The sequence below is a fragment of the Pteronotus mesoamericanus genome, unplaced genomic scaffold (assembly GCF_021234165.1).
Source record: "Pteronotus mesoamericanus isolate MK-2021 breed Mesoamerican mustached bat unplaced genomic scaffold, CSHL_Meso_final scaffold_651, whole genome shotgun sequence".
In the NCBI taxonomy this organism is placed as follows: domain Eukaryota; kingdom Metazoa; phylum Chordata; class Mammalia; order Chiroptera; family Mormoopidae; genus Pteronotus; species Pteronotus mesoamericanus.
The window spans coordinates 24,167,847-24,194,216 of NW_026555325.1; the positions used below are offsets into that span (position 1 = coordinate 24,167,847).

General features: G+C 35.4%; 1 protein-coding gene across 4 annotated transcripts in view; it reads left to right on the top strand.

Moving 5' to 3' along the window:
* Positions 1 to 26,370, top strand: part of SLC4A10 (solute carrier family 4 member 10) — a 277,734-nt gene that overhangs the window by 245,098 nt on the left and 6,266 nt on the right. For 3 of the 4 annotated variants that reach the window (XM_054562648.1, XM_054562647.1, XM_054562651.1), the window contains 6 exons: positions 5,298 to 5,549; positions 6,376 to 6,444; positions 12,682 to 12,855; positions 13,585 to 13,707; positions 22,247 to 22,314; positions 24,718 to 24,834. In XM_054562648.1, coding sequence (XP_054418623.1) covers positions 5,298 to 5,549; positions 6,376 to 6,444; positions 12,682 to 12,855; positions 13,585 to 13,707; positions 22,247 to 22,314; positions 24,718 to 24,834 — 803 coding nt within the window. Of the gene's footprint in view, positions 1 to 5,297; positions 5,550 to 6,375; positions 6,445 to 12,681; positions 12,856 to 13,584; positions 13,708 to 22,246; positions 22,315 to 24,717; positions 24,835 to 25,661; positions 25,701 to 26,370 lie in introns of all 4 variants that reach the window. The other variant, XM_054562649.1, reaches the window with a different exon arrangement.

A 26,370-nucleotide genomic window follows, 5' to 3' on the forward strand; every position in this document is an offset into this window, starting at 1 on the left:
AACATCATTAAACATATACCCAAATATATATTTTCATATTTATATGTTGTTTGCATTTTTAACATAGAGTATTATTGCAGTAATTATCTCGTGTCAACAATATAAACCTACGTTATCATTTTAAATGGCTGTATATATATTTCATTTTGTGACACAGGTTTTAAAATGAAGTGAAAAACACCTCTTTTAGAAGGAAATAAGTTATATAATTATTGGTTCCTTTTCAAAGAAAAAAAATTTTTGTCTTTATAATAAGGCAGACATCCCAGAGATTTCACTGAAAACTTAATCTGTTAAAGGCTATCAGCTAAACTGATGGAGGCAGTATTTTTTCTAAGTATTAATAAAATCATATTAAAACAAAATGTGGCAGTAAATGAAGATTTGTTGAAGGTGATATTATCTTTTTGGCCTTTCTCTGTCATTGCTCCTTCCCAGTTTCTCAACCTTATAAATCAGACAGCACTTGCTTCTGTTCTTTATCAGCCTGTGAAAGGCCCCTGACATTTGGTCTTTGCCAAACTCCAAATCAACAAATATAATGTATTTCTTTCTTTACATACCATCTAGAATAGATAAAATATAAGAAAGCGTACTTTACATGGTTTTTCAAGTACTTACATTTATAGAATTAAATGTAGAACAAGAACATTTAATACTTTTGTCACTAAAATAAACTTGAGGTTATATTAATAAACTATATTACATTATTTGTACATTATTTTGTATTATACAAATAAATGACCATGTAATCAAAAGATTAATATTTTTGGCCCTTACTGGCATGGATTTAGTAAATAACAGAGCAAATCTGACTTACTTATAAACTGCTCTATTTCCCCAAGTGAAAGGGCCAGTCTGTCCTTAACCACTACGAGTCTGAGTGCCCCATGTTCCTCCTTGGATGCGGATGTTTGCCAAGCAAGTTCCTTGCAGTGAAGACATAGTCCATCTCCACTGAACACTTTTTTTTTTTTTTTTGGCCTATCACCTTTGTCTTTTACAAGCTTTGGTGGTCTAGTGCTGCTGATTTTCATGTTGACAATAACAAAAACTCACTTTTCTCAGAACATCCTTTACTCAGAGTGATGGTTTTGTTCCCTTGCTGTTCTCTCTGCCTGTTGCTTCCCCGAAATGTTTGCACAATCTCCTGACTTTAACTTGAACCACATTGTCATGAAAAGAGATGTATTTCTTGAGTGTATCCCCAGACCACAAGTTAACCACATTTTCAGCTAATTTTTTTCTCATTTGAAAACTCATTTTTGCCTTGGGTGGAGCATTCACAGAAATAGTTCAATGAAGCATGTTTTGTAGTTTCTGTTTTAAGCACCCGGTGGATTCCACATCATGTATCTAAGTGTATCTAAGTCTGTATCATACATCCAAGTCACCTCGGAATTTAGTTGTCCATTCCTTATCTTTCCTAGACTTATATTGTACGTCTTTTCACTTTTTCTTTATTTCCATTACCAAAACCAGTCATTGGTTTTCTTTTAGAATTTTTCATGCCACTAAAAACAGTTTTCATCATTTTGTGAGTGTTACCACATGCACAGGGAAGCTGTGTTGACCCACAGAGGCCTGACTCACTCGCTCATTAGCTCACTCCTCCCTCGGAACGAGAAAGCTCAGAGTTAGCGGAACTCTAACTCACTGTGCCTCATGATTTTTGGGGCTGGTCATGATGATCACATCACAAGGTACATAAATGTTGAATCACTATGTTGTATACCTGAAACTAATATAATATTGTATGTCAACTATACTTGAATAAAAAATGTAAAAGCTGCAAATATAAAACTTTGAGCATGGACATTATCATCTATATTATATATAGATATAGACCCATATTCTTATCTAGCATTTTTTGCTCATTTGTTTCCTCCTAAGAGAAGTAGGATAGACATAGGTTAAACGATTCCCTTTGAAAAGCATGAAAAATACTTGCTTTTTTAAAAAAAGTATTCTCTAAAAGTAGAAAGAGAAATATTTTACAGAAAAGGAATTTTCTGTTCAGAGGCAACTGTGGGCTTTCTACATGTTTCTGTAGACAGTTCAGGCTTCTTTTGACATCATTTTTAATAAACAGCAATACAATCCCAGATCACTTGACTAAATGAATGCATTTGCAACATTCATTTGGCACCACATTCTCTTGATGATTATGGCATTTGATATGTTCTTTTTTGCCCTCTTTGTCAGCCTGGTTCTTCATGTCAATCTATAGTCTTTTATGTGGTTAACTTGACAGATGCAGGAAATTGCTGCCAAGCTTTGAAATGAATTTTTTCAGCAGTGGCATCTGGGTATCAGATGGTCCTCTTGGCTGGCCTCTTGTCTTGCTGCATGTTGGTTTTAGTGGGGTCTGCTGTAGCATCACCTGTTGCTATGCTCCCTTTTCCTTCCATATGTCCATTTCCCATGATTCATGGATGAATGTGAGAATAAAAGCTCTGGTTCTGTCTTTATTTCAGAAAAAAATTCTACAGAAATATGTTAGAAGGTGCAGAGTTCTCTCTCTGACAAAGGGATACTTCCCTTTGGCTGTCATGTCTCTCAGCTAATGATTTGGTTACAAAGACCAAGTTTTAGAGAAATTTTAAATGAAAGGGAAGGAGAAGGATGATGATTAATTAGCGGAAGTGCCAGAATGGCTTTATTTCTTTGAGTCCATTAATTTAAGATGCTCCCATTGTTGTACAACATAATCAGAGTGGGAGGGGGTTATTTTTGTTTTTATTATGTACTTATACTTTACAAGGCTTGCTTTCTAAGGAAATTATTTCCTCTGAAAGCATTACTTTGTCTGCTTCCTACAATCCAGAATCTTAATGTTTACATTTGTATCATATTTTTAGAGCACTGAAAAAGAGCTATATGAAATCACTATCATGAAGAAGTCCTTCCTCATATTTTTAAACCATAGTGAACACGGGTCCGAGTGTGCCAGCTCAAGGCCCCCTGTCTTCTGCCTTTTGATGTTTACCTCCCTATCTATCGCCTGCACTTCTTCCATCCCCTCTCGGCAGTACCAAAGCTTTGCACAACCCCAGAGGGCATCATTCACACTTTACCTCCTCAGAAGCAGGGGCTTGAGCAAGTCCTTCATTGTTCTCTCTCTTTCTCACTCCAGAGTCCCTAGGACAAAGCAGTCCTCTAACTGGTTAAGACATTATACTTTAAAGGTACTCAAATTTGAGCTCTATTCCATGCAACTGCATCTTCCAAAATATTCTGCTAAAGGACCTGAGGAACATGCTATGGCCCTGGTGAAGCTTATTCCTTCCTATGCCTTTTTGTTTAAGCAGATACCAAGGTGTTTCTCTTCACACTCTCCAGCTCTCAGTAATGGAAATCCCTCCTGCATTGCTTGCAAAGGAAAGTTGCTAGTGTTATCTTCACAAGGCATTTTGGTGAACTGGAGCATTGCCCCAGCTAAGCTGACCTACTGAATTGATGGCAATGCACAAAGAAAAGGTCGTTATGTAGCTATCTCCCATTTTCTCATCATCCCTTTTCACTTTTATGATTTGGCAGGGATGGGCAAGAAGGAAAAGGAAGCACAACTGACTTTAAAGGTGTTTTTCATAATGAAACAATTAACAAAGCAAAATAGCAGAAAGGAAATACTACCATGACAAATACTCAACAAATACTCAATATGTTTCACTCCAGGCTATATGAGCTTTCATATTAACTACAAACTGCTTGCAGTTTGGTAAAACTGCCTCTAAAAAAAAAGCCAAAATTATTCTAGAAGAATTGGTGATGTCTGCTTATGTTTATGCTAACAAATTTAACAGCTATATTTATTTAAAAATTACACATATTAAATTTGATTCCAAAATGTGTTTCAATGATGCATTATTTCCTTTTTAAAAAGTCAATTTTCAACTTATTTATTGCTTATCGTGTGTCAATGATTGTGCTATAAACTATGGGAAATATGGAGAAATTATATGATGTTACCTGCCTTGAAACAAATGAAGACAAAAGAGAAATTCATTGTTCAGCTGCTGGAATGTAATAGTCTCTCACGTTTGATGGGTTTGTACCATATACCCACTATTGTTATAAATGATTTACAGAGTTAAATGTGATTCTTGCAACAACCCAGTGAGTTGGTAATCATCATCACCATTTTTTTCAAATAGGGAAACAGAGGCACAAGAGATTAAATCATTTATCCAAGGTCATCGGTTGAGCCAGCATTTGATTCCAGGCCACTTGTGTCCAGAAACTAAACCCTTAGCCACTTCACTGTACTACCTCTCGTTAAGAGTTGGAATGTAAGCTAACCAAGCCCTTTGCTACTTTCAGGAGTTTGCCTTGCCAATTTCCCAAGGGGGAAGGATCGAGAGAGGTTAGCGCTGCTGTTCCCCATTTTCAATTTCTCTCTTCAAATAGAACTGACCTAGTCACCCTCCCCAAGAGAGCAGTCTTCCGTTCCGCATGTGTCCACATGCCCCTCGCATCCAGTTTTCCTTTTTTACATTTCCGGTCTGGCCCCAAAAAGCCCTTAAGTTTGCAATACCTAGTGATAATAGAGTAGGATCCCAGAGGAGAGAGGAAACACAAAAACTATGATTTTAAGGAGAAGTTAAATTTTTTCTATCACTGAAACTGAAACAAATGGGAACAAGATAATATATATGTACCTATTTAAGGAAGCTTAGTTTTCATGATATTATTTTTCCTCAAGTCGCCCATTGAAACAGAAGAGGGCATTGGAAAGTGTGTTTGAGAAAAATTGATCGCTGGGAGACCTGATACAGAAGGATTCTGGGATGCTGTCAGGAAGTGGCTGCTGTTTGCAATCATCTTATCCTTAGCTCTGTTGTTGTCACAGTCCTTACTGTGTTTTCTCAGCCTACTACCTGACATATAGTTGGAACTTACAGTTTTTTATGAATAATAATGAAAGATTGTGAATAATATTAATTGTGAATTAATGCTTCCCTAAAGGGAACTATAGAAGTGACTGTATTTGATAATGACTTTCTAAAAGAAATAGCATGGAAACTAGTGTAACATTAACCTAGAAATACATTAAGCCTATTAAAGTGTATAGAAGATACTATAACCATAATTGCAATAGGAACATGTGCAACATTGCTTTAACTGAATTATATATCTTGAGACTGTGTACCTTTTTACCTTTATTTTACATTTTAGAATCAGTTGTAGAGGACTCAAGATAGCATCTTCTATCTATTCTTAGTGTTTCATGATGATTGTGTCATCTCTATACTAAAAGCAGGTTCTATGAGAATACTCTTTTTTTTTTTTAACAGAAAGGTTGTGGATACCACCTGGATCTATTAATGGTGGCTGTCATGCTTGGTGTGTGCTCCATCATGGGTCTACCATGGTTTGTAGCTGCCACTGTTCTCTCCATCACTCATGTTAACAGCCTAAAACTGGAATCGGAGTGTTCAGCTCCAGGAGAACAACCCAAATTTCTCGGCATTCGGGAGCAAAGAGTTACTGGGCTTATGATTTTTATTCTCATGGGTTCATCAGTCTTTATGACCAGTATTCTGAAGGTAATAAAATCTGCCTTTATGAATTTGAGAGAAGACAGAATATATTTATTATTGTTTAAGGAATTTCATTTGAATCTATACCAATATGCAAATATTTTATGACATGTGATGAAAGTGATGAATTTCTTTGCCATGTTTATATAACTTAAAGGGAGAATTTATGTGCTGTATTTTTAAAATCCTTAAATACATAAAAATTTGGTCTGACAAAGTAAAATTTGATGTGTAAATTATTACCATAATTTTGAAATGGTGACAAAGTTGTGGGAAAGAGTCACTATTTCTGACTGACTTGTGACCTGAATTCACTGCAGGCCTACACAAAATAAAGCTTTTATCTGCTTATCAATGGAAAACTATATTTGCAATTAACATTACTTAGTATAAGATGGAGGTACAGAAGTAAGCAATGTCACGGTCATGGCCACATATACAGTTTTATATGTTCCATAAAAATAATAACATAAAAACATTAAAGAGTACTTTGTCATATAATTTTAGCAGATATTGCCAAGATTTTATTACAACTCATCCTAGTTGTCCATAATTTGAAAATTCTAATTGAATTATTTGTTTATATGTTTACTTATATTTAATCATTTCACAAATATACTTGCAAGAATTGATTTATACATTTTGTAAATAACTAGAGAAAGGATGATGCTGAGCTATTCTAAGTAAAAGGGAAAAATTGAACAACCCACAGTTTTACAATATATGATATAATGTAGGAATAATATCTAAGTATTAGCTCCATTCTTCACCCTTAATCCAAATATCCTATTTGAAAATAACTTGTGCCTTTTCTTCAAATGTTCTTTTACAGTTTATTCCCATGCCAGTGCTGTATGGAGTATTTCTTTATATGGGTGCTTCATCTCTAAAGGGGATTCAGGTAAATTCCTTACAGTAATACAGGCCCATCTCTTCAGGTCTATTGATGCTAAGTCATGTGATAGTTAAGAAAATAACATCATTTTAGAAACAAATTTTAGACCACAATTAATTTTTTTAAAACTGGTTAGATTTACAGAAGTTAAAGATCCTCATCGGCATAATCTTAAGGTACTTTCGTTTACCATTCAAGAAAATGGTAAACATAGTATTCAGTTTTCACTTAAAACTAGTTTTCTTTCAGCATAATTTATACCTTTTTTATAGATTTTAGGCCTTTATTAAATTTAATTTTTAAAGGTTAAAAGAAACAAACTAAAAGGTTTAGTTTTCACAATCCTTTTAGAAAACTAATCATAGTATGTTTCAAAGTATATATAAATACTTTGTCTTTGATACTGTAATCATGGCTATGAATATCTAGCCATGAGAATAAAAAAAAACTATATGCACAAAAATGTTCATTGCAACATACACTTTCAAAATATTAGAAACAACCCAATTAACCAACATCAATAAATAATTAAATAATTAAGTAACCTATGGTACATACACTGAAAAGTATTAATGATGACGATAAAAGTAAAATGGTAGAAAAATTTATGGTATGTGCAAAGTGAAAAAGGAGGAAAAGAAGTTGAACCTACTATAGGTTTATAAAGCTATAAGGGTTGGTCATCTTAAAAAGGAAGATGGAGAAACAAAACCAATTTGTTAAGACAGTGAGATTCTGGGTGATTTCTTCTTTTATGTTTTCTTTTCTATTATTCTTATAATTGTATTTATAGAATTATTTAATATATTAAACTAAAAATAAAGGTAAGGTAAGGCAGTTTCATAGTATAACTACAAACTTATTAATTGTTTAATGAAGTATTGATTGAATAAATATAGCTATATTAGTTTTCTATTGTTACATAACAAGTTACTGTAAAACTTAGTGGCTTAAAAAAACAATCATTTATTATCTCACAGTTTCTGTGGATCATGAATTTGGGAACAGATTAGCCAGGTGATTCTGGCCCAAGGTGTCATGTGGTTGCTGTCAGGATGTGGACGAGGGCTGTACTCATCTAAAGGTTTGAATGGGGCTGGAGGACCACATCTGAAGGCTTATCACACAGCTGTGAGCAAGAGGCATCAGTTTCTGCCTAGCTATTGGTGGGAAGCCTTAGTGTTTTCCCACATGGGCCTCTCCATGTGTCACTTAAGGGCCTTCATGGAATGCAAGTTAACTTCCAGCAGAGTGAGCAATTAGAGAAAGGAAGTCACTGTGCCTTTTGACTTAATCGCCAAAGTTGCCCATGGTCACTTCCACTTTTTACTGTTTTTTAGGAGCCAATCACTATGGCTAGCTTCCACACAAGGGGAAGTAAGCCAGACTTCATTTTTTGAAGAGAAAAGCACTAAAATAATTTGTGGATACATTTTAAAACCACACAAATGTTTTCTAAATCTCTATAGCGGCTGTTGGTAACTTATTCCTGCTTATGTTACTGTAATAGGTTCCCCCAGAATTCGTTTTCACCTGGAATCTCATAATGTGACCTTATTTGGAAATAGAGTCTTTGCAGATATAAGTAGTCATGGATCTCAAGACAGTTCATCCAGAATTTAGGGTGAACTCTAAATCCAATCAGTGGGGTCTTTATAATAAGAGGAGAGGCCACAGAAAAAGGCCACGTGAAGACTGAGGCAGAGATTGGACTTCTGCTGCCAGAAGCCACCAGAGGCTGGAAGAGGCAAGAAAACTTTCTCCCATAAGGCCTTTAGAGATAGCCTGGTGCGGCCAGTACCTTTGATTTTGGCCTCCACAACTATGGGAGAATAAATTTGAGTCACTCTGTCACCAAGCTGGGGTGATTTGTTATGGTAGCATTAGGAAAGTAATATGGATTTGTACTTAAATTTGTCATTGAATAATCTTGTTTTCTAACTTAATATTATTGATCTGAAATACTTAAATTTTCCTGAAAAAAAAATACCAATTCTGAGTGTTATTAATTGTACAGAATAGTTTATCTTTATTGAGTTAAAGGAAAATATAAATTGCCATTTTTTCACACAGCTTGACTCATTGATGTTTAAAGACATGAAAGAAAAGTCACCTGACAGAATGTTATGACTTTATCAAATTAACACTTAAGTGGAGCACAGGGTGTGGGATGGTGAGCTTCGGTTTGACAACAGACCATCAGAGAAACCGAAATAGAGAAGTTTATTACTCACAGGTCCTGGAGGAAGTACCTGGCCTTGGGCCAGGCCGTAAGGTCAAGGCAAAGACAGTGAGAGGAAGACAGGACCTGGGGTACATGCTTTTATTAGGGTCTGTGGGTAGAGGGCTTTGGAGTTCCTGGGCTAAGGCCAGATTGGTAAATTCAAAACTAGAGAGCATGGTTTTGGTAAGTCCCTAGGAGCCCTATCTAAGGGTCTCATAAAAGAAAGACGTTGGAGGCAGGGGAGACTGTTGATCACAAGGGCTGTTGGGGAGATCATAACAGGAACTATGCTTACTTGTGACTCTGTGGGCTTCTATCTAAGGAATGCAATTACATAAGGGGTTGATGTAGTTCAAGATCGGTACAGGCCACTCGGCCAAAAAAAATGGATGCCAAGGCAACAATACCATTGAGTAGCTCAGCCAAACTCTCGCCACGGAGGAACAGGCAGCACAAGATCTCTTTTCCTAAGTGAATAACTAGCCAGCTGCAGACTTTGGGAGAAGGAAAATCACTTAGGCCTTAGGACAGTGCTGGATGTTAAAACTGACACAAGCTGTAATATGAATTCATTGTAAGATCATCAAACACCCAAAGTAGATAAGATGATTCTGTTCATCCTGATAGTCAGTAACATTAACTTAGGAGGAGGAGATGATTTAGAGTGTTATGCATTTAAATTTTACTCAAATTGGTTTTAACTTGCTCATTTATAATTTCATGTATGAAAGCATATTTTGAAAGAATTGGTTTAGTAAGGTAGATAGGGAAGAGTACTGAAGAGATTTTAATTATTTGTTGGTTTTTTTTTTTTTTTTTTTGGCCTTTGGCAAAAGTTCCATGAGTACTAATTTCATCTGTAATTGAAAAGTATTTACTATTAGGCCCCTGGCTCACATAAATACAGCAGAAGTTTAAGAAACAAAGTTAAATCATTCTGATAGATTTCAACAGATTTTTCCCCCTAATTCCACTTAACATGATTTTATACTCATGAGGTTTAGAACTAAACAAGAATATCATATTTTGGAATTATTCATGGTGTTAATCTTTCCAGTGAAAATTGAGGAAAACATTATTAAAGGCCCATGAGAAAAATATAATGAGTTTTAAATAGCTCAAATGGAACAGCAAGTAGGTTCTCAGACTGAGGAAGAGGGTTAGTGAAAGTTTAAGTGAGCCTGGACCTTAGGGAGTTGAAATCCATATTTGGAATTTTGTGGCTCAGTTTGAAAATGGAAAATTGATATTAGGATAAGATAAATGCCAAATGTAAACTCAGACTACACTTATCATGATTATCATTACTTAAGTTAGTAATAAACATGTACTGAATACCAAAATTTCAAGGAACATGCTAATTAGTTACTCTGTATGTAGTAGGAACCCGTATTTTACCTAATTGTTTAGTAATATTAAGAAACTTATTATTTAGACTGCTTACTGTGCAACATGGTAGAAAAAAAAGAACACAGTGTTCTCATGAATGCTGTTTATATACTCAGATATATAACCACTTCTATATTCATTCCAACACTTCAGGAATCCCAAGGAAAGCAAATGTGCCATTTAAACAATAACAATTGAAGCACCCACACACTGATGTACACTTATGCAAGAACATAACTTCACAAAGGAGAAATGGTAACTAAAGAAAATGAGTTTTATAGAAACTGAAACATTTAGTAATACACCAGAAGAATTTACTTTATTTCTTCCCTATTCCCACTACCACCATGTACTATGTTTTATTTGCTTTTTTCATGACATGTAATCTTAGGATATATTTAGGAGATAGAAATAAAAATACCTAATGAAGTGTGAAGAAGGACGAATCAGGAAAAAATTCAGCACTTAGTACTCTGCAAAGAAAGTTTTCAATAAATGTTTTTGGAAGGCATTAATGAATATGAGTAAATAAATGAAGAGTAGATGAGCTAACATACATATCATTCTGGTTTAGATGAGCAAGGAAAGATCATGCCAAACCATGGGATGGGGAACACGTGGGAAAGATGGGCTTATGTTGAGTTGGGGATTCCTATTATACATGTAAGCAGAATTTGGTAAAAGAAGATATTTTGATCCTAACACTTGACTTCATGCACATTTGTTCCTTGACATATTAGTCTAATTCTGGAATATTTGACAAGAACTGCTTACATTTTTCTTGTAAATTAGCTAAGGAATAAAATCTAATAGTACTCTTTTAAAAATGCATAACAGATATTACTGTAGAAATGACATGAAATGGGGCTGTGATTAAAACCATATTCTAAATAATCACTTCTTGTTGGAAACATTCAAAACTAATAAGTTTGGTTTGAGAAATAGTAAACAAAATGATATACACAAAATAAAGTAACATGCAATACAGTTTGTTAGTAAGTAAAATCTGATTAATGATTTAAGATTTTTCTGAAAGTTTAATCCATAAAAATTTGAACTGAGAAAATTAGCTTTCATAGATAAAATTGGCCACCAAGCCAAAGCTATAACAATAATATTGTATAATTCAAAAATAGTTGTACCTTCTTTAATGTAAAATTTAAACAGAAATAACATTTATCCAGATGAAAATAATTTTGTAAAATGCAATTGAAAAATATGAGGTCTGCCCAGAAAAACTCCAGTCATTATTAATATAATGAGAATGATTTGTGTGACATCAATGTAAGCTGGCAGCCAAGGAGAGTGGACTGGAATGCGCATGGTGAACAATGACAACTTCACTGTACTAGTCAAAGGGGGCAGTAGGTGCCGTTGAGTGAGCATGTGTACTGTGTGGCCATCACATTCAAAATGACTGAATGAATAGAGCAACGAATCTGCATCAAATTTCGCATTAAGCTTGGACATTCCTCGGCAGAAACTATTTGGATGATTCAGAAGGCTGCAGCTATGGGCAACTGGTGATTGGCAGCTTCATCATGACAATGTGTCTGCTCATGCATCGTGTCTTGCGCAGAGCTTTTTGGCAAAACATCAGATCGCCCAGGTGACTCAGCACCACTACAGCCTAGATTTGGTGCCCTGAGACTTCTGGCTTTTCCCAAAATTAAAATCACCTTTGAAAGGGAAGAGATTTCAGACCATCGATGAGGTTCAGAAAAATATGATGGGGCAGCTGATGGTGATTGGGAGAATTGTGTGGGGTTCCAAGGTACCTACTTTGAAGGGGACTGAGGTGTCATTGTCCATACACTGTTTCTTATATTTTGTATCTTCTTAAATAAATACCTCTATTTTTCATGTTATGTGTCTGGGTACCTTCTGGACAGACCTCATATATAAATGGTTTGACAGTGCAGTATAGGGAATTTATGAAATTACTCATAAATTGATTTAACAAAGTTTGCTCTGGAGGTACTTTATCGACAATAATTCATCTAGGTTAAATCTGTATGGCTAAGATATTTCAATTTGTAAAAATAGCACCAAACCTTGTCAGAGATCAAAGCAGGAAAGCCAAAACAGCACAGTCAATATTAGGAGGTCACTACATCCTACTCAGCAGCTGGATATGGGAAGAGAGCTCAGGAGACAGAGAGCTGAAGTAGAGATCTAGGTCTGGGAGTCTTTTTCTAGCATGTAAAAGTTGAAGCTATTGGTAGTGAGCTATCTCAGGAGAGAAAAGGACTGAGAATGGGAGTCCAGGAAGCCATGGTGCAAAAGGGGCAAATAAAGAAAGAGTTTGTAATGTGACAATGAAAAAGAGGATGACGATGGTGTTTTGTCTCTCAAGGCTATGCTCTCCCGGGTTACCAACATTTAGTATTGTCTTTAATATTTTTAAACTCTTCTAAATTATAACCTGGGTCTATTTTCAAGAAAATATGGGATATTATAAAACTGAGATCATAATATTTCAGAGTGTATGCATAACAATCTTACTGTCCAGAAGACCTGATGTCAAGTCACATGTGATCCAGATGTACAGTATTGGACCACATCAAATGTTTACTTGTTCTACTTTTATCGTTGTCTGTAAAAATCAATTTAGCCTGTTTATCTTTTAGTTCTTCGATAGAATAAAGTTATTCTGGATGCCTGCAAAACATCAACCAGATTTTATATATCTAAGGCATGTACCACTTCGAAAAGTCCACCTCTTCACAGTTATTCAGATGAGTTGCCTTGGCCTTTTGTGGATAATAAAAGTTTCAAGAGCTGCTATTGTCTTTCCCATGATGGTATGAAACTTCTTTTTTTCTCTGCCTGTAATTGTCTGCTCTTACTGGAAACCCATGAACTGAAATTGGAACAATAGCATCATTCTGAACAATTATTGGAAACCCTCGTATAAACTTTAACCACTAAAATTAGTGACTAAGACTGGATTTGAGATTACATATGAATTGCAGTAATTTATATTAGTTTTGTCTCTATTATTCTGAATATTGGTAATAGTTTGAATTAATTGAAGTTGGGTGGAAAAATGTAAACTTTCAAAATTTAACTTTAAAAATATACCAGCAAATCTGAAAAGTTAGGGGGATTTTAAAAATTAAATGTCATTAAATATTCCAGAGAAGTTTCAAGTACTTCAAAATTATAGTGAATTTGAATGACTATAAATAACTTCAAATATTATCAGCATAGTTAAGAATGTTTTATATACATTTAAAATAAAGCAAACTACTAACTACATGTATTTAAGAAAACAGTTGAATATATTTTATAGTTTTTCAAATAGCTTCTTCAAATGACTTCTTTATGGGTAAGTGACATCACAGCTGTCATTTGGAGCATGTGGTAGGAAAGAAAAAGGAAGGAAACAAAAGTAGAGACAAAATCTGTTATATACATGTATCTTCAAATTTAATTAGAGTCCTAATTGAAAGTGACTTGTCTCTACCAATAGACAAATATATCCCATTCATATTTTTCCCTATTTTATACTGTTTTATTATTTATTTCAGGTGTTAGCTCTCGTATTTGTAAGAAAGTTGATGGACTTTCTGTTTACCAAACGGGAACTCAGCTGGTTAGATGATTTAATGCCTGAGAGTAAGAAAAAGAAACTAGAAGATGCTGAAAAAGAAGTAAGTCATAGCAAAATAAATATCTTACAAAGAAAAAGAAGCACTTGCACACAGTAGCTGTTTGTGAAACTAAATTACTGTGTTTATCTTTAGATAGACAGTGGTTAACAACCACAGGTGGACAGGTTTGGAAGATTAATGTTTAAAATCACAAAGCTGAAACTTTAACAGAGAACGCGCATATTTTACATGAGGAAATCAATCCCTAGTGAAACATGAAAACACTTTATACTTCATTATCACCCAGATTGTACAGTTTGTTTTTTCTGATGCCTCCCCTATTGAATGAAGAAACTCACTGACGCTTAATTATTTCCAAATTATGCTCATTCAATCATTGCTTTTCGGTTGAATATGTGAGAAATGAAAAAGAGACCTTATCACTGTTGGTATTTTTCTAGGGGACAAAGTTTTAATCCGAAGATAATTTTAATCAAAGGATAAAATGATTTATTCTTAAAATAGAAGAAATGCTTAAGAGGAAAACATGTTGATCTGATTTGCTTTCAAAGTGATTTAAGATTTGCTCTCAAAATGATTTAAGGTTACCACTTGAGAAACTTTTGGGATTTAATTACTTTGATGGACTGCTGATTTATCCTATTCTGTTTGATATATTAAACAATTTAAGTTTTATGGAGTATTTTAAAGTTCAAGTGTAAGTCCGGGTCTGTTTTGAAGGCTAGTAATCATAGTATTTTTTAAAGTATATAAAACCTACGAGGAGTATAAATGAAAAGAGTGACCAGTACATCATTTAGCAAAATGATTGAACCCATAAATTATAAAGCATAGGAACAAAATTTCCATGTGAATAAAAATGATAAAAGAAAATACCTGAGGACAATTGTGCATTCTTTACACTTTTTCTTCTTCTACAAGGTGGTTAGTAAATGTATTCCATTTTTTACCTCCAGTATAACTTCTCAAGCCATGGGTATAGTCTTCTCTTTTGGGAGTATCTGTTTGCAAACCTTTCAATGTTCTTAGGTTTTATCCAGTCGTTAGATGAAGCTCAGTTAGGTCACAAAGTCTAATGAGATTTCTGCACAGAGGCTTCTACAAATATGGCTACATAATATATGACAGTCTGGCATTTCTTCACTATTCTGTGGTGTCCCATCATCTACAAAATGTGGATTCCCACATTTAGAAATTGATGATGATGATGTATTTTAACACTGTATAAATATTTCAGTTTTCTTAAATATTGTGGAAGGCATACTAAGACTCAAGTTTCTAGTAAATTTAATATAAAATTAAAATATAAAAATTGTATCTATTTTTCTTTTTGATATATTTTTATATATGAGATTTTTAAAAAAATAATAATTTAATGAGGATATTTTGATAGTATCTATTTCTTTTTTGGGCTTTAGGTAAAGTTTTGCTCTCACCCTCAGATGCTAGTCAAGAAAAAATATGATATGATTTGGTATAAATGAAATGCAAATAAGCTGGGCACCAAAATATAGAATTCTGAAGATGTAAATTATCCATACTTGATGTAATTAAAACTATTCAGGTTGAAAACAATTTCTAAGAAGTTTTAAATTCCAAAGAAGATAATTTGAATTCAAAACCCAAAAGTTTTCCCTTAGTCTTTCTGAAAATGAGAATACTATTAAGTAATGTACAAATGTAAGTTCACTTTATTTTTTGCTTTTATTTCCTGTCAAATATCTTTACTACTTGTATAAGAAAAAGGTTTCTATAATAATCCTATAGTATTCCCTTTCCTATAATAATCCCTTCCACAGCATTCTCCTTCCATATATATACTATGGAACATTTTTGCCCTTTTAGAACTTTGGAAAATAAAAAATGATATTTCTATGTAACATATGTTTAATACATTTTTATTATTAAACAATTTTAGTTTCCTCCTTTATATGTCGGTGAAATAGGAACAAATTTGATAGTAATCATAAATTTATTAGAATCTGCCATTTCCATTGCCCAGAACCACTCATGTAGGTACATATGTATGGCACTTACATGCATGTGTACCAGACATCCATTTTGGAATTTATTAATTTCAGATAGGCAGAGATGCTATTTAATGAACATCTAACCTTTTTACGTTATAGTTCCACTGTACTCCAGTGGGTGTTTACTGTTTTCTGATTTTAAAGATGATTTTAAAAGTAATTAAATATTGCTAAATTTCCTAGAACTCATGTTTTCCCACAGAATACAAAACTACATTAAAGATTGATTGAGGCAAATTTAAGTGTCCTTCAGACCTCCGTATGAGCGTGGGGAAAGCACTTGCAATCCATTAAATCAGGCAGGTTTAAGAACCCTTAAAATTTCAAATAGATTAATATGATGACACTTGCATATGATCCTCAGTACATGGACAGAAACAAGAGAACCAATAATAGAGTGAAGAAATAATCCATAATTGAACATTAAAATATAGGTCTGACCAGAGCCAAAAAAAGGTAATTCTCCATCTGACAACTGGAGGAAGAAAAGGACGTTTTAAGATTGTCACTTTCTAACTTGGAATTAGTATTAAAAGAATATGATTTACTATAGACAATAGGTAGATCTAAGGAGTAATACACTAAAAGTTACCTGCGGGTTGATTTTCTACTTGGTCACCTGGATCTCAGTATCTCACTTCATTGAGGCCAAGGACTCTGCTAAAGGGTGTTCTCTGCTTACGGTGGCAGGTTATGCGAAAGCCCAGTGTTTCTACAGACTGTGCATGATGGTGGTAAATGGACAAGTTCTTTACAAATGTTGCATTTCTGCAATTACCCAAATTAATTGAGTAACTTTGATTTGATCTGGAATATGATAAAGAGCAGAAATGTGTCAGCGCCCTGAGACTTGAATTTAAAGAAGGCTCACCTTTTGTTCTTTTGATGATAGTTACAGGCCTGTCCCTTTATCCTCCAGGGTTTTCCTATCATTAGCCTACTTCTGGTCTTATGGCATTGACAAAACATTAGTCTAACCTTAAAATTCAATAATGCGTTAAGCAGAATAAATAGCTACACAGGCCAGTCCGAGGTCGCAGAGCTTCTGTTCCAAATTTTCATGTACTTCATGCATATGCATATGCATATGCTTCAGTTTTTAGAAAGAAAGGATTATAATCAGGATAGAAATGAATATTGGAACCCTGACATTTTGCACATTGCTCTGTGTAAAGGGAAGACTGCAGAATCAAATTCTGGATGTCCAAATGTGCTCAGAGTACCAACAGGCCTTCCTTGCTACTTAAATATTCTCTAGGACATTGTACACATTTGACAAAAGAGCTGCTGTTAAAAGCAGAAAGCCCCAGCAGAATGTTTGCTCCTGGGTGGGGGGAGAAGGTGGTTAATGTTTGAAAAATCCTAGAAATTCAACTGTGGGCAGTGATCATGGTGTGATACCTCTTGATTTATGGGACATTCACTCTAACATACATGCTATAGAAAAAGGCAAAAGGGGGCAAGTGAGACTTGTGACCTGTATGGAGCAGGATCATGAGCCAGGCCAAGAAGATGCGAAAGCGATCTAAAAACAAATGCAATTAAGCAAATTACAGAGCACATCTTACTGCTAAGAAAGATCAGAGTTGGTTGTGGACTTGGGAGGCGTGGCCTAATTATTACCCAGACAAATGTTATTTCTAATTGGACCTTAAAGTGAGGCAAGCATGTTTTTCTCCAGTCAGTGGGTTTTCAAAGTGCAGCCCCAGGACCACTGCTGCATCAGCCAACACCTGCAACTTGTTAGAAAGACAAACTTTTGGACCCTACACCAGATTTTCTATTCAGAACTCTGGGGATAGGACCAGTAGTCTGTGTTATCAAGACCTCCAGGTGATTCGGATCCATGCTGAAATTTGAGATAAGACTTTTCCTAAAATCACAGTATCTTTATCTCCAGAATATATTCTTCTAAATCTAAGATTACTCTATGAGAGTTTTTGTGTTTTATAATATTCAGATAAGTCATTTAGGGACAGATATTCTGATGAAAAACATGTTGCTTCCATCTACTTAAATGAATTCTGTGTGGCCGACTCCTTTGCCTCATTTTTTCTTTTTAGCTTTCATCATTAAAGTGAGTAGTGTATGTATTGGCTCTGCCATCTTTGGGAATTTTAAGAAATATCTCTTAGAGATATAATATTTTATGGTATTCCAAGTATTATATATGTGTGTATAATAAATATGTTATATTTATATAACATATAAATATATTGTATATGTAATGTCTGTAGCATTGTCTATTCTATTAGTAATTGAGAAAGGAAGTGGTACTCTTAATTTTTTGAATAAAATAAAGGGGTTAAACTTGAATTCTGAAATCCCTTCCATTTCTTAAGCTCTATGAATTCCAAAATTGCTGGATATTTCTCTTTCTAATACTCTAACAATCTTTGTGTACATTGGCTCTCTGATGTTATTTGTACCTTGGGCTAATTGAGGGCTTCTACATAGATAAAGACTTTACCTGAGAAATAGATATAGTAACAGATGCTACCTATTCCATTAAAAGAAGAGCATTGCCAGGTTCCTAGTATATGAATTGTATTTTTTATGCTATCACAAAATATAATTCAGACTCATAATGTAATTTTATATATAGCCTCATATTCCTCAAAACATCCTGCAATTTAACTTTAATTTTATTTTCCACTAATATTCAGCACAGACCTTTGACTCTAACTAGGCTAGGGTTTTTGTTTTTTGTTGGTTTTTTTTAGGTTTTATTTATTTATTTTTAGAGAGTGGGGAAGGGAGGGAGAAAGAGAGGGAGAGAAACATTGATGTGTGAGAGATACATCAATCAGTTGCCTCTCACACACCCCCAACTAGGGACCTGGCCTGATACCCAAGCATGTGCCCTGACTGGGAGTAAAACTGGCAACCTTTTGGTGCACAGGCCAGCACTCAGTCCACTGAGCCACACCAGCCAGGGCCAGACTCGTTTTTCATTGTCATGCAAACACATCTTATTTATAACCACCTTTTATCCTTGGCCTACATATTTTCTTTTCACCTAGAGTTCCTTCCTTTCTACTACTAAACTGATAAAATAAGATGGATTCATATACCACTTCCTCTGTCCCTATACTTTTTAACGTGATGCTGCTCATCCTCTGAGAATAGGGTTTAGATCTATCTTTCTTTTCATTGCTGTACCCCTAATACCTAGAAGACTACCTGTCATGTATGTGATGCTTAATATATATTTATTAATAGATTCATAATTCATGGATTATGTTCTCATTTACTATGTGCCTAGCACAAAATACATGCTGAGTAAATGCTTGAGTGCTTTTGAGTAGATTTTTTAACCCTCAATTTTCCTGCCTTTTATTGGCTATACGCATTTAGTATCTGAAAAATGCTTTGGATTATCTTAATTAAAAGGTGTTATTTAAATCATAGTATGAATATTCCTCTACGCAAATTGGCAAAGCCCCTCAAATGCTCTCGAGTAAACTTTTATCATCATCCTTTTAACATTTTCGCCATGTTGTAGATAGGATTCAGCATATTTCTGATGGACACTGCGTAAATGAAGAGCTGAGTGAAACTCATTTTAAGATACTTCGGCCTTATAAAGCGACGAATACCCAGTTAGCTTCACGCTCTCACTTTCTTTTCCTGTATGATTGAGATAAACTAGGTTGTGAGCGTCGTGACGGCGAGTGCCTGATTTGACTGCTCCTCCCCAGAAAGTCTCAATTTTTGGCTTCCTCAAAGCTCTGCCGGGGATGCAGCCGGCCCTCCATCCCGAGTGCAGGGGCCCACCCAGCCTCCTTCTGGCACGGAAGGCAGCGGCTGCTCTGCCACCTTCTCTTCAGATAAGCATGGCTTACAAATGCTATCTTTAGAGGTGATGAGTTTTTGTTTGGATAGAATTATGACTAGTATAAAGCCCACACATGCTAACAAGCCACAGAGTGCAAAATAATTATTGAAAGCAATTTGAGAGAAAAGTGGAAAATCATCTGAGGGGGGAAAAAAAATTGTTCCCAAAGGTTTGGTCCAATTTTTTGCTGTTAGATTGAATCTGGAGCCTTGGTGTTCTGCTGCCAGGCCACCTAAGCACTGATGGCACCGTTCTTCACTTCCGCTTTTTGCAGTTTTGCTCTTTTATCAAACCTTTCTACCTGGCTCTTTGCTATTTTACTCATAAAAGATATCAAGCTTAGCTTTCAGTGGATAATCAGGAAAAGAATTGCATTTTGCTTGTTTCGTGGTTTTACTCAAATAGCACTTCCGAGCGCTGAATGTTTCTTCTTTATGTTCATCCCTGTTCATTAAGGTAAGCTTTTCTATAGATCAATAATCCTGTCTATCTGGGAGGATACCTATGCTCTGCTCATGGCCTCAAGGAGATGCACATAAGTTCATATGACATATGTATTCAGTTCCATATATAGTGAATAACCCATTTGTAAGGCATGCTTTATTCTAGGCTACAGATTTGCTCTGCTTAGGTGCTTAAATGTGTAATTTAAAACCAATGGTACTATCTACTCACCATAAATTTGTTCTAGTAGTACTGCCAGAAGCTGCCACGTGCTAAGGGGAATAGGCACAATACTCAAGTAATAAAGTACATTTGATGGGTCTTAAAGAAATACTTTCTTTAAAGAACAACAGAAAAAGACAATAGAGTTAATTTCTGTAATGCAAAGCGTTAAAAGATACATTCTACTGGTACCACAGGGTATAACAGAAATACAGGATTTGGAGGGGGGTGCTTGTAAGCAGAGAAGTAGTGAAACTCATGCACCCCTCTGGCTCTCCACAGTTCCGCAGCACTGGCTGGGCATAGGTATTCCGCATGCAGCATGGCCAAGGTCCAGCAGGTGGGAACCTGCCTCGGCCAGCTGGTTGCATGTGTAAGCAAGCACTCCACGAGTGAAAATGAGACCTGCCCCTACATTCTCTTATGTAGTTTTAGGTTAGTTGGAGAAGCTCTAGTGAACACTGTTTCTTAACAAGAAATATGGCTAGGGCTCTTCAGACTAGGCAGCATGCAAGTTGAGGACAAGGGTCTGCATTCCGAGGGTGCTAGGAACAGCCTTGCCTGCCAAGAATAATGGCAGCAGTCAAAGGTCATATTTCCCTGGAAGCTGATTTAAATCAGCCAAGCTACTGCTAAGCTGGTGAAAGAGGGAAGGCAATCAGTCTCCAGGTTATTCCTATTTTCTCTTTTTAGTTCCCATTTGCTCAGGGAGTTACCTAGCTCCTCATCTTTATACAACTTAAAATTCCACTTCTGGAGTTTGAGCCACTAATTCTAACATTTTTAAATTGTCCCAAATAGTTCTCTGAACTTGAACATTGCTAATTGACCCTTTGAAAATAAATGCATTAAATTGGAACTATAATGTACAGATAATTAAATTTCTTTTTTGTGTGTGTGGAAAGAAGATGAAGATAACACTATTAAAAACTAAAACAGGACATTTCAGTATGGTAACATAAGATTATCTTTATCCCAAAGAATAGCTTCTGCATATATAGTTTCTTCACATATATTTTTTCATATAGATAGTTACATGTGAAGAATTAAATATTTAAAGTATTTCTACTCTTTGGGAATGGTGAGATATTGTCATTGGAAAAAGAAATCTGAAGCATAAAACAAGAGCCTACAATGCACTCCTAAGGGGAAAATGCACCTGAGTTTTGGTCCATACAAGGAGATACCTTCTACTGTCTCTTTCCAAGTCTCTGAAGTCTCTAGAGTAGTGATTCTCAGACCAGCATAATCAGTGTCACCTGGAAAGTTATTAGAACTGTAAATTCTTGGGTCTGACTTCAGACCTACTGAATGAGAGTTGCTGGAGGTGGGACCTAGCAATCTGTAATTTTTAAAAGATTTCATTTATTTATTTTTAGAGAGAGGGAAGGGGAGGAGAAAGAGAGGGAGAGAAACATCAGTGTGAGAGAGAAACATTGAGCAGTGCTGCCTCCGGTATGCATCCCAACCAGGGACCAAACTCAAAACCCAGGCATGTGCCCTGACCGGGAATTGAACAGGTGACCTTCTGCTGTGCAAGATGATGCCCAACCAACTGAACCACACCGGTCAGGGCAGCACGGTTTATTTTTAACAAGCCATTCAAAAGATTCTAACAAACTAATGTTTGAGAACCACTGCTCTAAATACATCCCCCATTCCCTTCTAATAGAGAATCCTGGGAATATAATTTCAAATTTATAACAACGAAAACAATTGCATTACTTGTACTTTTGTCCTTGTAAAATTAGATTGAGCCTTTTAAAAATTTTGCTTGGAAATTAACCATGTTTTACATTGAGTGACATGAAGGAGATTGTTGTTAGCATTTAAATTACTTTGTGATAGGAAACTCTCATTAATTACTTATGTTCTTGGTAACTGATGCTTTCTTTATTGAAAGGACCTGTGCTAGCGTTAATAAATGCAAACAAAGTGGAAGGTCCTGGGGTTAATGAGACAGTGAAACATTAATCTGTGTTTTTTCTCGATGTAAAAGGAACTCATTGGGTTCACTTTACATATTTTATATTTATCTTCCCAGGAAGAACAAAGTATGCTAGCTATGGAAGATGAGGGTACAGTACAACTCCCATTGGAAGGGCATTACAGGTAAGATCTGAAGGTACAAACATGCAATTTGAGTAATGGAACATTTTTGTTATATACTCAAAAATTTTGCATTATAATGATTCCCCTAGAGCTTTACTGAAGTTGTATTAGGGAAGAACTGAAACTAGAAATTAGATTACTCTGTCCCAGTACTAAGTTCTGTCATCAATAGCTGTGACTGTCACCAAGTAGCATAAAATGAAGGGAGGTAGGGAGATACTGTTTGAATCTTTTCTTCTCATATTTTTAGTGGATATGAAAGCTCTTTTTCATATACTCTGAAAATAGTACCTGAAGACAAGTCAAGATTGAGTTCTGGGATAAATGAGCTAGCTGTCCCCTAAGTTGGTCATAGCTAAATGTTTGAACTCTGGAAGGTTGTCTCTAAAAGTCACTTCCAAAGAGATAATTTATTTCCTGAGTTAAAGGATTCAGTTTAACCAGTCATTTTAGGAAATATTTATGTAATTCTCTAAAATATGTCAATTGTCTTTATGCACAAAGGCATAGCAAAAGAAAGCCAATTCCTATAAATTATAGTAAGAAGTTTAAAAAGTATTTGGCTAAAAATGCTATATATGGTCTTAAAGTACTTAAGAATACTATAAGGCAGTGGCAATAAAAAAGCAGAAGAGGGTTTTCTCTGAGGAGGAAATTTGTCATAGTATTAAAAAAAAATCAGAGAGAATCTTCTAGATCTTTAGGGTCTGACTGTAAAATCTGCCCTAGATTTTTAAAAATATAATTATGTACCACTTAAGCACAAGAATAGAAAGTGTGTTATCTTTTTGAAAACAATATTTAAGATTTAAGTTTTTAAATTCCTTTTGATTTTTTTGTTGAATCAGCATATTCTCAATGTGTTCTGTAGAAACCTAGCTTTATGTGGTACCTGAACTTTCAAAAGGATTATGTGGTTAAATAATACTTTACTGTCCCATACTGTATTCCAGTTTGGAGACTTGCAAATCACATTAGCATATTAAAAAATCTAAGTCGTACTGCATTAAAAAAATTTTTAACTGTTTAATCTAGTATTTTCCATACTTGTTTGCTCATAAGACTGTCATATGATATCATAAAAAGCTTGTATTCCACCTAATATTTTTGGGAGAATTACTTGATTTTATTCTTTGAGTTACCAAAAGCTGGGTTTATTAGAGGAAATAAAGAAAATATGTCCAGATTGGGCAATGGAAGGGGCTTAGGTTTTGCTCTAGACGCTTAATGGTTCTCTTAAGAGTGGTATTTATTGTCTTCTTATGAACAACCACCAGTGAGGGTCATGAGAGGTCAGCCTAGGATTTCATTAGAACCTCATTTTTTTTCCACAGCAGAGTATGTTTTCTATGTGTAGTAAGAAGAGTGCTATTTTCTTACTCAATGAAACATTCCTTGACTTGATTATGCTTTATCTGTGCTGTAATTTGGTTGTGTTTATAGCCCTGGAAATATTTTTGGAGCATTATGAATGTGACCTATAACTGGTGCCTTTTTAAAATGAAAAAAAGCACCCAGCATAGTACAGGTGTTGATAGTACCAGTTCCCCCAGCCATTTGGAAAGACCTCTGCCAAGTACACAGGTTGCCTTCATTTGTTCAATAAATATTTATCGAGTAAGTACAAAACACCAGGCTCTGTCTTGGAGAACAGCAGTCGACCAATGGTCAGGAGTCCCTCAGGAAGCTCACATTCAAGTAGACCAGAGGTAGGGTGAGACAGAAAATAAATGAATGAAAGTAAAATAGTATAATGTTTCAGATGATGAAAAGTACAATAAAAACAAGAAACTTAAAAAAGAGGAATGCGGGTGCTATGAGGAGATGGAAGTAGAAATTTTAAGTAGAGGAATCAGCCAAGGCCTGTCTGAGTAGATGGCATTTGAACAAAGGAGGGAAAGGGTTGTCCCATGTGAAGGAACGTTAGTGTTCCAGAACAGTCAGGAGGCCGCTGCATTTTGGCTGGAGAGAAAGGAGCAGGAGTGTAAGAGCAGAAGATGCAGCTGGAGGATGAGGGTGGGAACAGAGCCTTATTATCCAGCTATTGGGCTTTTACTCCAAGTGGGAATCACTGCAGAGTCTGGGCAGAAGAGTGAATGTTCAGCTGTGCTACCAATATTAGGAGAGGAGGCTAAGCAGTGAGTGTGCAGAACCTGAGTACTACAGTTTGAAATGAATTGGGAAAACTGTAGCCAAAAGCAGTTCCTATGTAACTAGACATTTGGTGTAGACTTTTATTTTTCATAAAATTTTTAATAATTGAGGAAACTATTCACTACTTCTTAATTTTTAATTATCATAAATACTATACTATACAAGACTGTCTTATATTTAGTTTCTATCATTTGATAACTTCAATTACTTGTTTAATGTTTATGATTTCATTTTGGGCAAACTGTCTAGAGATGATCCATCTGTGATCAATATTTCTGACGAAATGTCGAAGACTGCCTTGTGGAGGAACCTTCTGATTACTGCCGATAACCCAAAAGATAAGGAGTCAAGCTTTCCTTCTAAAAGGTTTGAATTCTAAAATAATGTGAATTTATACTGATCCCAGTCATTTTATGACATGAATCCACAAGTAAAAGTATAGTAACTTTTCATCAAATTTATATGAAGTATTTCAGAAAATTCTTTCTAACAGTGGATAAAAATTGTAATTATCACATTTGTTGTTATGTTTTTCATCTCCCTTTCAAATTAAAAGTTCACTCCAAAACTGTGACAGTGGGGAGAAATGGTGCTATAAATGAGTTTCAATGCACAACATCTTTGGACATTCATTTTGGCCTACTCTTTTGCAGAAGGATTTTATTGTATTCCCTTATCACTTCCCAAGAACCCTGTTGATGTCTGACCACATTTTGCACTCCCCCGTACCCTTTTTAAAACTCACATGGCACATGAAATGGTGGTTTTATATTCAATACATTTCCAGTCTCCTATTCAACTATTTGAAAATCTTCCCTAACCTTCTTACCTCAAAACTTTCAGCTCCCGAAAATTCTATTCATTCTTACTTAGTTGTATGAAAGCATCACAAACAACCCCTGTAGTCGTGCACGATAGTTTTAAATGCACGCTGGGGGAAGGGCATGTCCTTAAATGTCAAGAGTCATCATAGGATTTCCAACTGAATTTTCCAGAATTTATAAATAAGAGTTCAAACCGTCAGCCTTCTTAGATGCTGATGTAAAGAAAAATCTCTATGTTATGCTAATATCTCTTCTTATTAAAGAGTGATTGAGGGATTTGGGACAGTGAATAATGATTAATTTCCTTTATTTTCATGACCTTAAATTAACTTTTTCTACTTAATTTTTATATTACATTTTTGTCATAAGCTCCCCTTCCTAATCACTCTAGAAGCTGATTCCCCAAAGGTAAGACTCTCTCCCTCAAACCTCTTCCTTAATTGTATTTCTTTATGTTAAATGATGTCTTCTAAAACCTGGTCAGCCTATGTTCTCTGTGTGAGTTTTGGGGAGGCAAAAAGCATGCAGAGTCGTGGGCTTAGATCCAGTGTCAGACCGAGTGTTTATGGTATTCCTATGACGACTCAGCTCTTTAAGAGGGTTTGAAACTTGAATAAACCTTTTCCCCACATGATTTATACAAATACCTCATATGTAAATCAACATATTTCACAGAACTGTATTGAGTAATAACATGGAACTTCTATATTGGAAAAAGGAAATGTATCCCTTGCATTAAGAGATTGCAAAGCTGGGCCCTTCCATTTATGCACCACCATGCTTTCAAACCTGCAAGCTTTATCTGGCCTCATGAAAAATATTTGGAAACATGGGCTAGGAAAAGACGCTACATTAGGCTTAGAGAGTATCTCTTGGTGCTGGTTTTTGTCACCCCAAAATGGCATGCTGCTTCAGTGTCATCTCTAACCCCAACAGCATAAACGAGACAAACAGTAGATGTGCAGAGTTCACCCCCCGAAACCTGGGGCTTCATTCTCTCTCTCTCTTTCTCTCTCTCAATCTTTCTCTCTCCCTCCTTCCTTCCCCACCCAACCCCCTCTGTCAGCTACCTCCAGCA